At 53.6% G+C, this 12,783-nt stretch overlaps 1 protein-coding gene across 13 annotated transcripts in view; it reads right to left on the minus strand.

Moving 5' to 3' along the window:
- FRMD4A (FERM domain containing 4A) overlaps positions 1 to 12,783 on the minus strand; it is a 593,356-nt gene that overhangs the window by 6,766 nt on the left and 573,807 nt on the right. For all 13 annotated transcript variants that reach the window (XM_060192202.1, XM_060192203.1, XM_060192201.1 and 10 more), the window contains 7 exons: positions 10,355 to 10,477; positions 9,305 to 9,533; positions 7,304 to 7,360; positions 5,360 to 5,597; positions 4,699 to 4,845; positions 2,520 to 3,337; positions 592 to 688 (listed from right to left, as the gene is read on the minus strand). In XM_060192202.1, coding sequence (XP_060048185.1) covers positions 592 to 688; positions 2,520 to 3,337; positions 4,699 to 4,845; positions 5,360 to 5,597; positions 7,304 to 7,360; positions 9,305 to 9,533; positions 10,355 to 10,477 — 1,709 coding nt within the window. The remainder of the gene's footprint in view (positions 1 to 591; positions 689 to 2,519; positions 3,338 to 4,698; positions 4,846 to 5,359; positions 5,598 to 7,303; positions 7,361 to 9,304; positions 9,534 to 10,354; positions 10,478 to 12,783) is intronic.

The raw sequence follows: 12,783 nt of genomic DNA on the forward strand, positions 1-12,783 counted from the left end.
TATATGGGCCTCCTTACTCCTTGAGCAAACAGGTATCGATCAGATCATAGCCAGTCAGAGGTGACACTTTGGGTACCACAGAAGAAGCAGGGGTTGAAGGAAGCTGGTGTATGGGTCTGCAGACAGAATATCTAAACAATCACGTCTACTCTTAGAGCAGCAAATAGAGCTTGGGTTTTGGCTTCATGACTTGCTGTGGGAAGTCTTAGCCAGGCCAGAGATGGCAGCTCAAGCTATATGCTGACTCTTGAAAGGCAGTGAATACACTGCAGGTAGAACACAGGAGTCAGACCAAGGGTCACATAACACCCTCACCCACCCTTGCCCAGCATTTACAAGTCTGCCGGATATAACCAGAACCCAGGTCAAAGACTGATTCTAACCACCTCCTGTCACCTTCAAAATCAACACAGTTCATGTCTACAAAGGGACAGTGCTGGAAAGGAAGAAGCTTCCCACTCAGAATATTCTTCATTTTCTTGTTGGTGAACACTTTTGCCATTAGGCTCTCTTGCTGGCTTCACTCTTAACTAAGTGCTTTAGGCTCAGGCTACATATAAGAGAGGTCTGAAGTCTAGCAGGAACACTCACCCAGTCTGCCATGTCAGGATGTGGTGGGGACTGCTGGGGGGTGTCGTTCCAATTTCGCTGGACGGTGTTGAGCTTCTCTGGCTTTGAGGTAAGGCAGCTGCAGGGAGGAAGGAATCAGACACAGGAAGGACCTCTTCCTTAGTCTGTAGTGGCACAGGTAACCTCTAAGCCACACAGCCCCACTGCAGGTCACGTGGGGATGAGTTTTTTCTGCCTGAATGTGTTTGCATATGTGGCCTCAGGATTAAACTGTTTTGAACACAACCTCCAGACAAGTCCCTGGAGCCTGTATCACTGCCTCTGCAGTCACATAGCCCCTTCAGGCACCCTCATGGGGGTGGGCTGAGCTGCCTACTGCTTCACTGATGTGGGAAGGGGGTTCCTGCTGGTAGGAAGTAGATCCTCTGCTTTCTGAGCATCTTTGTCAGCAATAAACCTCACACACTGCTTTGTAAGGCTTTTAGTGCAAAACCTGTGCCAAGTAATTTCCCACAACCTGAAGGGGACCTGCTAGGTGGATTGTTGCTATTCAGATAGAACAAACACTCCACTCCCCTATCTGCAGCTCTAGATAGCACACCTCATTCATTCACTGAGGTCCTCCAGAAAGCTGATAAATCTGGGCTTTTTTTTAGAGATGAGGAAAGAATATGGCAAAGGTGGGGGGGTGCCTTGAAGTCTGAAGTGGCCTCATGACTGCCTGTATCATCCTTATTCCTGAGGACTGGCCATTTGGTCAGTATGCTATAATCAACAAATCCACATGGATCCAGAACCAATGGGTCTACGGACCCAGAATCTTCTGTTCTTCAAAGATGTACCTCTCAGTTCACCCACGCCTTCCCTGACCTGCACTCTATTAATAAACTTTTTCCTGACTTGGCATTCCTTGTTTGCTATAATGTCATCCTAATACTGTCTCATTCTTTTAATTATGTGTCAAGCTTCCGACCCCCACCACCCCCACTCAGTGAAATCAGACAGGCTCAAAGCTCCAGAAGCAGCAGCAATGTTTTAATTAGGAGCCTGCTTTACTGTGGGAGACCCAGGTTTTCCTGGCCCTCTGCAGTCCTGCAGCCTGCTGTCTGCACAGGCCTCTCCTGATCAGGTAGGAGTGTGGGGGTGTTCTCACTGCCTCTTGGAGATGGGCTGGGGTGGGCACCATGTGTCCTGTGGGAAAAGGAGCTTGTCCATTTCTCACCTGACTCCTCCCTGCTCAGTGTAGGAACATACAGGATGTGGCTGTGGGCCTTTTAAAGATGTAGTATCAGAATACTGAAAAGCACTTAATCACAATTTTAAACATCGTAACATCACTCAGTCAAGACTAGTGCACCTGCTTCACGCACCCAGGTTCAAGTCCAACCTCCACAACACTGGAGGAGGCTTCAGTGCTGTGTCTGAAAAAGTCAGCCTAGAACTGTGATGTCTGCGGACACTGAAAATGGGACATGAGCAGTTAAGGGGAGTTAGCTACACAGTCAAAAAGTCAAATGCACTTCGTTCCCAGAAGTCTTGTCACCTGGGGAGCAGGGCGCACAGGCCCAATCACAGATGACAAGACCCAAGACTGACTCCCCCCCCCCCCAATACTAACACAAGGCCCCTGACACTGGCTTCCCAGGGGCACCCAGGGAGCAAATGAACCCTGATCAGCATATCTTTTATTAAATTCTTTTAAAAGGCTAGAGTGGTGTCACCCCTTCTAGAGCAATTAACTCTGGTTCAGCCCCTGGGGCAGTGTCTGTGACCGAGCTAGAACCGACCAAGGCTGTAGAAGAATAAAGCCCCCAGGTGCCTCACATCTCAACAGGCTCCCAATTAAAAGACACTACAGGGAGCTGCCTCTGCAGTGTCACCTGGCTACCTCTGTGCTGCGGGGCGGCAGAACCCCGTCCCCCAACTGGGCAGCTCCCTAAGGGCCTCACCTGACGTGGCCTTGCACATCTGGGGCATCCTGGTGACCCTGCTGTGCGCCACGAAGGCGCTCTGGGCGCCGTCGGAGGCCGTGTGCGCCAGGCGGCCGTGCTCGCGCTGCGCCGCTGTGGAGCGCTGGTACCACTGGCGCAGCTCGTCCGACACCGCGGCCCGGGCGCCCCGGTCGCCCTCACGGCCCAGCGACGGCGTCCGCAGGATCTGCGAGCGCGACGGCCCCAGGCGGCCCGAGTCGTCCTCCGCAGCGCCACGCCAGCCCTCGCGGAACAGGCCGCCGGCCGTGTAGGACGTGGACGTCTTGAACTGCGCCTTGACGCTGTAGTGGCCCTCCTGGTCGCTCTCCAGGCTGCGCACCACCACGGGCGTGGCACCGCTCTCCACGTACAGCGGGTACTCGCGGATGCGGTACTGCGAGCTGGGCTGGCTCTGGCTGTGCAGGTAGACGCCGTGCGCGCCCCCGCGCGCCGCCAGGTTGGGCATGCTCCCCGAGTTGGCACCGCCCAGCGCGCCCGCGCGTGCCCGCTGCCGCTGGCGCGCGCGCGCCTTGGACGGTGAGTCCTCGGCCAGCGTGGAGTAGTGCGCGTTCATCTGCGCCGGGTAGTAGTGCTCGGAGCTCGAGTGGCTGGTGCAGGAAGAGCAGTCGTCCATGGGGTCCGAGCCGTTGCTGCTACGAGTCCGGGGCGTGTAGAAGTCGGGGCTGCCAGTGTCGTTCTCCGAGCCCAGCAGCTTGCCCTGGGACTCTAGGCTGGAGCTGCGGTGTCGGAAGTGCAGGGCCAGGCTGTGCAGGCGTGTGGGGCTTATGTCCACCGACCTGCGGGGACATGGGCTCAGGACAGGCCTCCCACTCTGGCTTCTGACAGCACCCACTGGAGGACTCCTCTGAAAAAGGCCCCCCAGAACCAGCGCTTTCCGAGGTGGGATGAGGCCCTGTGGAAGCGGGCCAGCCTGTACCCAAAGCAAACGGCACTTCCCCCAGGATGGAGCAACTGAGCTCCCCAAATACCACAGGAAACTGCAGAGTGGGGCTGTCATGTCCCCCCAGGCTCCAAGAAAGGTGGGGACACAAATGGCAAGTTGCAAATAGCTCCCACTGCTTGCTCTGCTTGACTCCACGCCCACCCCAGCCTAGGGCAGGGCTGCACAGACCAAGTGTGACCTTCACCAGGGTCCTCCTGCAGTTCTGTCACTCTTGCACAGTGTGTCCCACCACTCCTGGGCTCCTTCCTCCCTGTCACACCACCCTCCACCCGTTCTGGGTCAGGGGTTCCTGGGAACAGCCCAGTGCAACTTCTGGGGCCTTGACCCTGCTGTCCCCAGAATACCCTGGGGACCTGCTGTTCCAGTCCACTCAGGACTCTGCTCACCTGTTACCTGTCTAAAAGAGGTTCCCTTTCACTCTCTAGTCCACACTTTGTTTTCCTGCTCAGCGATGCCAGCACCTGACAGTCTCTGGCAACTCCCAATGAAGTGCCCTTTCAGTAGCGCACTGGGTAGGACACTGCCCTGCCAGGCCCACAGCCCACATCTGGGCTCCAGCACCACCTAGAGGGGTTATGACATCAGGGGAAGGTGCACTGAGGGGCCTCCCTTCTATCTGAATAAAAACATGGCTGCAGAGCCATAGAATCACATGATGCCCTGGCTGTGCAAACTAAAGTATTCTCTAAGACACTAGGAGTGTGGCCTGTTTTGGCCATGGCTCTGTCCACCAAGTAAGGATCTGGTACAAACACCTAACATGGGAGTGAGCGAGGGCATCCACCATTAATGGCACACTGCAGGACAGAGTGGGCCCCCGCCACCTCTCCACTGAGCTATGGTGAGTGGGGTGACAGCCCTAGTTCTGCCTCTTTTCTAGAGGCTAAAGGTCTGGCTGGCTCTACCTATTGTCTGCTCACTAGTGAGGTGTCAGAAGGTCCAAGGCAGACTGAACCCCAGTGGAGTGCCCACAAAGACCTCTGTGAAAATCATCCTGGCAGCACAGGACAGCTCTGGCCCAGGCTGCCCCCTACCAGTGGGAGCATGCCCAGTGAACATCAGTGGCCCCTTTATTAACACAGTGCTGACCCTAGCTCTGTCTTTCATTCACCTTTACTCTAAGAACAACCTACTCTGGTTCCAGCCCAACTGCAGCTTGTGAGCTGACTGGGCCAGTTTGGCTGGCCGACTCACCTGGTGGAGTGGACGTAGTGGGGGCTCCGCAGTCGCAAGTCTGGCGTGGACGGCATGCTGGACTGTGGGCTCCAGTGTGGGAGGCTGCGCACAGGGCTGCTCTGCAGGGACCCGCAGCTGCCCGTGCTGGGGAAGCGCTTGTGGCCACTGTGGACAAGAGTGGCCGGTCACCTCTGGACCCCTATGACTGCCTGCAGGACTGAGGCACCCTGTCTTCTTGCCCCAATGACAATGACAGGCAGACCCACCAGCCTTTCATGGTAGGTCCCTCAACATGGTGCCTGTGCCCACAGACAAATACATTTCTCATCTGGGTTCTGAATGAATGGAACATTACAGGAAATGGGGAAACAGGAGAGCAAAAACACCTCCTTCCCACTTCCCACCCCAATATCAGTTGAGTAATGAACAGTTTGGCCCCAGAAAGCTGCTGAGGGTCGCTTAGGGTTCTGGGGCATCTGGGGACTCCCACACTCGGGCTCTCCCTTGCCGGTTCAAATTTCCTAAGTTCTGTGGAACAGACCACACCCTGTGCCAGCAGGAACCGCTTCCCTTTGAGAGCCGAGGCTGCACCTCAGGAGGGCAGCAGCAGGGGGCGCTGTGAGCACAGCAGTGAGCCCAGGAGGTAGGAGGGGGCGTCTGAGATTGCTAGGTGGCTCACCTGGAATGACCATGGGAGGAGCGCTTCTTCACCTTCTCGTAAGGCTCGTCCAGTGAGGACTCGCTCCACATTTTGGGCTTTATGGGTGACTTGTCGTAGTCACTGCGGTGGTAGTGTGTCTGCCTGAGCCCCTCCAGGGACTGGGGCGGAGGGGGCCTGTGGTGCGAGGGTGGCCGGGGAGGGAGTCCCTTGTGCGGAGACTGTAAGGGGGACAGTGTGCTGGTGACCTGAGAGTCTTCTGCACAAAGACGGAGAGAGAGGCACTGAGCTGGGGCTCCTTCCCACGACAGACCCCTCTCCCACACCTCCCCAGCAGCACAGGGAGCTGGGGCACCTTTCTCTAACACACCGTCGGGGCCTTGGCAGCCTTCCCAGCCCAATTTTCTATTTATTTTGGAGGGAGAGGAAGAAGCAGACACCCCAGCACCACTCCACCATCCATGGAGCTCCACACTACCACCCCTGGTGCTAACCATGGTGCTCCCATGTGGTGCTGGTGCTTGAACCCAGGGCCTTGTGCAGGCAAGGCATGTGCTATACAGGGTGAACTAGCTTCAAGATTTTCTCCTTAATTCTAAATTCATTTCTACCTTGGACTGCTTTCACAGCTTAATTCTCAATCCCCTGACCTTGAACCTGAGGCACACTTGATGTGTAAGTGACCCCTCCATTCTGGAGCCCCAGGAAGGGGGTGGGGCTGCAATGGGAGGGGCCTCAGTGAGGCTCCCTAGGATGCCTAAGGAATCTGGAGCATGAAGACAAAGCCTAAGGATGATCAAAGTTAGGGGTGGGCACTCCACCACTTCCCCAGCTGCTCTGTGCTTAAGCCACCTTCTTTATGGCCTGGAGCCCAGAGTCCAATGCGGCCTGAGCCAGGCTGGTGTCTGATACTGAGCAGGTGTCTTGCTGCATGGAGCGGAGGATCCTCCTTTCCCCAAACAGCCTAACAATCAAAAGTTACAACCAACTGCTAATAGCAGGGCCAGGATTACAGGGTAAATAACCCACCAACCTTTCCCACATCACCAGAAATTCTTCTTACAGTTATGATGATTCCGACTGGGACAGGCCTTTGATGCTTTCAGTCAAAACAGCCACTTCACTAGAGGGTGAAGACACCCACTGCCAGCCACCTAAGATGTTCCCATAGCTTGCACCCTGGCCTCCCTCAGCTCAGCGTAAGGAACCTCAGAGGTGGCACCATGCTTGGAACTCTTTCTTCCCCTATGTGTGGTGGTAGGCATGTTCTTAGCTTCTAAAAATTTCTTGAGAAAATGTCCTGATGACCACCGGCTTTTTGGTGCCCAGTGGACACTGAGATGACAGTTTTTCAGGCCTACCCTGGTATTTGTGAGGACACTTTTCACTATTTTGGGGGAGTATGAAGGAGGAGTTCTCTTTCTGTGCTTGCTGGCTCACTAGAAGGCTTCAGTCTTTGAGCTATGACTCAAATCAATGCCTACTTCCAGCCTCCAGAAACCATAAATGCGGGTGGGGGTAGATAGCATAATGGTTATGCAAAGAGATTCTCATGCCTGAGGCTCCAATGTCCCAAGTTCAATCCCCCACACCGCCATAAGCAAGAGCTGAGTAGTGCTCTGGTAAAAAAATAAGTAAATAAAAATAAAAAAGAAATCATAAATGCTCAGAAGGAAGCTACATACAGGGCTGAGATCCTCTGTTCAACTGACAGCACAGTTTCAGTGACTAAATAAGAACAGTGCATACAGAATATGGCCTTAAATATTACACTTCTGGCCACAGAAGACCTTCAGATTCCAGCAGATAGGTATCTGTGGGCCACACCCACTGCCCAGCACAGGCTGACCCTTGGGAAAAGAGCTCGTGGACCTGCAGCCCTTGGGCCTGGCACATGTGTCACCTGGGTGTCTCCAGACCATACACAGTGAAGCAGGTCTTCATGCCAGGGAATGGGCCACCTACCGTCCTCGAGAACAAGGGCATCTGAGAGGGAGCTGTCTTCACTGGCAATGTTTCCATCTGAGAGGACAAGAAGTGAAAGCCTGTGAGTTTAGCACATTCCTCAGACAAAAGGCCCAATTGTGAGGATCTGGGTGTTTAAGCCCCATGCCCAGCCCTTATCTTTCCACTCGGAAAGCACCCAGGACTACAATGAAAATGCTGCCGGGCATTTCTTTTGATGGTGACTGTCTGTGGGTGGGTTGCTGGGCTGGGAGGGGGCCGGTCTCTGGGTCTCTGTGCTCTTGCTTTGGAGATACTGCAACATCCACTACAAACGCTGGCTGGTTAAGCCAGGCCACTGTCCCAGCCCTATCCCTGGGAGTGCTGTGACTGAACCGGAGGGTGCTGAGCTGCATTTTAGGGTGCAAACTCGAAACCAGCTGAGCAGAACCCGGCTCAGCCTGCTTGGCAGTAAGTGGCTCCTCAATAAACCTAAGTCATTAGCAGAGAAAACAAGCTCTAAACACAGCTTCTCTCTCTCCCAAAGCTTGCTTTCAGACACCATTCAATTAGCAAAGAGAACATGAAAAGAGACAGCGGGGTAGTTCTTCCTCTTCCACAGCTGGGGAAACTAAGGAACATATAGAGGGAGTAGTCTGTCAGCTGGCTTTGCTGTCTCCTATGTCGCCAGGTTCTGAGTCTAGGGCCTACCTCTAAATAAGAAACCATGCAGGGAGCTAGGAAGGCCCTCAGCTACTCTGACTCAAGAGGCTGTGTGTGGTGAGTGCAGGATTTCACTGAGGCAGACAAGGAGCAGAAAAGAGGGTTCTCCGTGGCTCAGATAAAATGCCTTCATGTGCTCCCACATCGACTGGTCACAAGCAGTCTCTGTGGATAGTGCCACCAACAGCCTTCCAGGGACAGCTTGGCAAGCAGGCTCCTTGGGGCTGACAAGCTAGGTGCCCATCCCTGTGGGCTCCTTCCTGGTCTTTCCAGCCATGCCAGGTATTTCTGCAGAGCTGGGGGGCCCTAGCCCTCTTCCAGGGCAGGAGGAGGCCTCACAGATGCTGGGATAGGAAAGGGCCAGCTCTTAGGAGTGAAGAGAAGTGACAAAGTCTTTGCTAGGCACACAGGAAGAGACTGAGAAATGGCTATTCCAGCTTCCTTCTGGCCTCCTCCCACATTAGGAAAAATAATGGTCTGGCAAGATAGCTCACTTGGATAGTGCAATGGCTTTGTCATGTGCATGAGCCAGGCTTGTGCACATAAGCACCAGATGCTACCACACCGAAGAAAATTATGGTTTCTTTCTCTTTATCTTTCTGTCTTAAAAAGTCATCCTGTGAAGCCCTAGAAATGACAAAAAAAAATTACATATATATATATATATATATATATATATATATATATATATATATATATCTCCTAGGGATTCATTCAGGGCTATGGAATAGGTTCAGCCTCTTAGAGCACAGAGCTATATACGTGCGGCTACAAGGGTCCCAGGTGAAATTCCCAGCACCACCAGAGCTGGGCAGAACTCTGGTTATCTCATAATTAATCCTAAAAACAATCCTGGGAATTCCCCACATTGCCAGGACACAGGGAACCTTGGCTCTGGAGCATGGGAGCCCCTAGTCTAGAAGCCCTGCCTCCCTGACATGACACATTATGTGCATGTGTCCAACACTGACACATGTAACACAGTGAACCACTGTAAGCATCTGAGCTGTGTGGTTCATGGCACTAGGCATGCACCCCAGCCTTCCCATCCAGATGGGGCTGGGGAACCCAAGATGCTAAAAAAAGGGGCCACCCAGTTCCTGGGCTCAGCTTCCTGTGAGGCCATGAGCACTAGGGGAGCAGAAAACCGTGAAGGTGGCCTTCTGTCTGGGGTCCTGAGTGCATCACACCTGTCACTGGGCTGCATTATTCCCCGCTTATGGATGAACTGTATGTTATGGATCAGGCTGGGCATAGACTGTCTGCAGGCAGTGGCAGGGCTGGGGGACCCCCACTGACCGTCGATGATGAGTGAGGCCCTCTGCGTGGGCTTCTTCCCAGACTTGATGCGGTTCTCGTTGATGGCATTCTCGATCTCCTGTAGCTTCTTGAGCGCATTCAGGTAGGAAGTCTTCCTCTGCTTCTTGAGCTTCTTGCTGACATTGGGGTCACTGGCCAGGCGCCGGGCAGCCTCTGTGATCTGGGACTGGATGGCAAACTCACGTTCTAGGCGCTCCAGCTCAGCCTCCTGCAGGCATGGAAATCAAGGGACACTGAGCAGGGACATACCTGTGCCCCGACCCTGGTCCCAAAGTGAATACCCCCATCCCAGGAGTCACAGCACCAAGAACTGAGAAGTCCCAGGGTCCTCAACTCTGACCACCCCACCTATTACCTAGGGAGGCCATGATCAGCTGAGGGCAGTGAACTGGTCTACTTGTGGGGGTGGGACCCCCTAGGTTTGCTGGAATCATAAATCTTTCAGGGACAGGTGGCTGAATGGGCATTAGACAGCACCCTGGCTGGGTGCTTCCAAGAACCAAAAGCCTAGAGTGACTTTCTGCTTTGAGCCTCTTCAGCCAGAGGGCGTGGGCCAGGGCTGGAGTGGAGTGGGGTGGGCAGGCAGAGGGCAGCTGTTAGAACTAGTTAGAAGAGCAGAAGCCCTGAATCCTCCAGCTGCAGGCTGTGCTTATCCTCTGTGAGGAACCTAGATGGGGAGATGGACTCCCACCCTGGGTTTGGGGACTATGTAGCACCAAAAACACAGGCTGTGATGGGCCCCCACTATGCAGACACCCTGAGCCGGGACAGGCCTGGTCCAGACACCGAGTCAGGTTGCGGGTGGCCACCAGCACTGTGCCCAGAGTTAAGTACACAGGCAAGAGCCACAGGAAGTTACAGGGGAGTTGGTGGGCTCTTCCTTCAGCAGCATAGCCACCTAGAGAGCCACAGACCACTGGGCAGAGCTCCCTGAGGGGAGGGGAAGGGAAAGTGCTGGTGGAGGGAGGCTGGAAGCAGAGGAGGGCAGTGGGGACTCCTGTGAAGGCAGGGGCAGTCAGGCAGACTCACCTCTCCCTTGGGCAGGATCTTCTGTTCGTCTAGCTTGAAGGCTGTGCCGATTCTCCTTCTAACAATGGGCGGCTCTTCCCCAGGGTCCAGGGGGTACTCCACTGGCAACTTGCCCGTCAGCTCCTGTAGGGGGGGGGTTGCAGGACCAGGCAAAGGTCAGAGCAGGTGCACACAGGGCCTCATAGATTCCACACAGCAGCCTTGAACAATGCACTGAGGAAACTTCCAAGAGCCCACATCATTTTTCAAAAACCTAAGAGCATCCATTCCTCCGCAGAGCGTATTTGAAAAGTTTTTCCAAAAGTAAATGTCTGTCAGGTAAATAACACTGATTTCCATCATCAAACTGGAACTTGAAACAGGAGCTAGATCACCAGGTAGAGTGCATGTCTTACCATGCATGATGAGACCCTGGGTTTGGGCCCAGCACCACATGGGGGTATCATGAGGATACTAGAGGTGCTCCTGGATGGTGGAACGGTGCTGAGCTATCCCTTCTCTTTCTTCCCACCTCCATCTCACAAAACAATGAATAAAAAAGTTGAGCTGAGGTCACTCAGGCAGTGGAGTGTGTTGATTCTAAAAAGCCACACTAAAAAACCAAAAACAACAGGTTTGGTGGTGGTGCCTCTGACAGACTGCACACACTACCATGCACAAGGGCCCTGACTCAAACCCCTGGTCTCCATCTACAAGCAGTGGAGCAGTGCTGCCGGTGTCTTTCTCTTCCTCTCTACCTCCTCTTCCCTCTCAATTTCTATGCCTCTATCCAAAATAAGAATAAGATAGTAAAACATAAAAACCACCACCAGAATTTCATTCATGCATTGATTTCACAGGTGTTTTCTGTGCACCTACTACGCGCAGCTGAGGCCCTGTAGCCAGTGAGAAAACATGAGGTTTTCACCCTGGCTGGCTCCAAACCCTGAATACTTCCCACCTCCCTGGCTCCCCCCAAAATGGAATCCAAATGTCTTTCCTGTAAGTTTTCTCAGGAGGAACGCTTTCTGGCAACACATCCAGAAAAGTGAGTGTAGAAACTCGATGGTAACAACTCCTCCAGGAGGCACAGGGTACAGGCTAAGTTGAGGAGACACTGAGTACCCACAGGTAAGCACTTCCCTAGAACCTGGAAACTCAGCCCTGACCCCCATAGATAATTCAGACTTTCACTGTATCTCAGAGATGGGAGCCCCAGTGACCCAACTGATGTGAATAAAGCCACAGGGGGGAGATGGACTGGCCACAGGGCAATGTTGTCCAGGCCAGAGCTGAAGTCTGTGGACTGAGTCTGGGTTAGAATTTGGTCTCTATTAGCCAGCTACATCTGGCCTGAATCATGATCCCTTCTGGGGGAGCAGATAATCTACAGGGCAGAGCCAGGACGGCAGCTGCAAGGAGCTGCTTCCAGACCTAGAGGAGCCCGGGGCAGCCCCAGGGGACTTGTGGGCAGAGGCCGGCCAGCTGTGCAGGGACCCTGCTGGGGAGAGGGAGCTGGACTTCCTTCTTGGAAACAGGCCAGTCCTCTCCTGTGCAAAGGAGTTGGGTTGGGCAGTTGGTGCTTGATTCCTCTGTGGGGGGAACTATTGTGACCTGTGTATGTGCACTGTGTATGAGAGACAGGGACATACAAGTGTGTATGCAGTGTGTGTGCTTGTTCATGAGCAAGTGTGCATGCACTCCTGTATCTGTGCACATGTGTGTGACTGGTGTGTGTGTGAGCGTGCTCATGAGAGTGCAAGAAATGCACACAGCTGTGTGAGCACACTCACCTACCCAGCCTTCTGGGACTCTGACCTTGTGCTTGGCCACCGGGAGTGACCCCATGGCCTACCTGCTTGCTCCTTGGTGTGAGTATTCATGAGCACGATGGCCAAACATCTGAGCATGAAATGCCCTGAAAGTCTCTTCTCCTTTTTCACGGGGCTCAAATGTCTCCAAGACAGTTCCTTGTTTATTGTACAAACCTCTTTATCTGCTTCCCTAGGAGACTGTTCCTAACCAGCATAGGTGGAGGATTTTATACACCAGGATTTTTTTTTTTTTTTTTAATCTATGAAATGACAGAAGGTTGGGGCAGTTGCTGTGACAGGCACTGATTTCTAACTCTTGGTGCCCTGATGTTTACAACAAGCAAATACTAATGAAGAGACTGCAGATTCTCCCCCTCTGCCAGAAGGTGCCTGTGTCAGGCAGGGCCTTTACTCTTCATGCTGCGTCCAATCCCACTGGGAACCGCTGGCTAGTGTGTCAGGGGAGGAGCTTCTTCACATATGGAATTCCCTTACACAGGCACTGGAGATACTCTGTCAAGCACTCCCAGCCTACCCTTTCCTGGCTGCCGGTCTGCAGGTGACCTTCACCCTGACCCATTTCTACAGTTTTCTAATGTGATACCTCACTCGTCTTGGGGCCATCTTCTGCTTATG

This window comes from Erinaceus europaeus, chromosome 6 (genome assembly GCF_950295315.1).
Source record: "Erinaceus europaeus chromosome 6, mEriEur2.1, whole genome shotgun sequence".
Lineage (NCBI taxonomy): Eukaryota > Metazoa > Chordata > Mammalia > Eulipotyphla > Erinaceidae > Erinaceus > Erinaceus europaeus.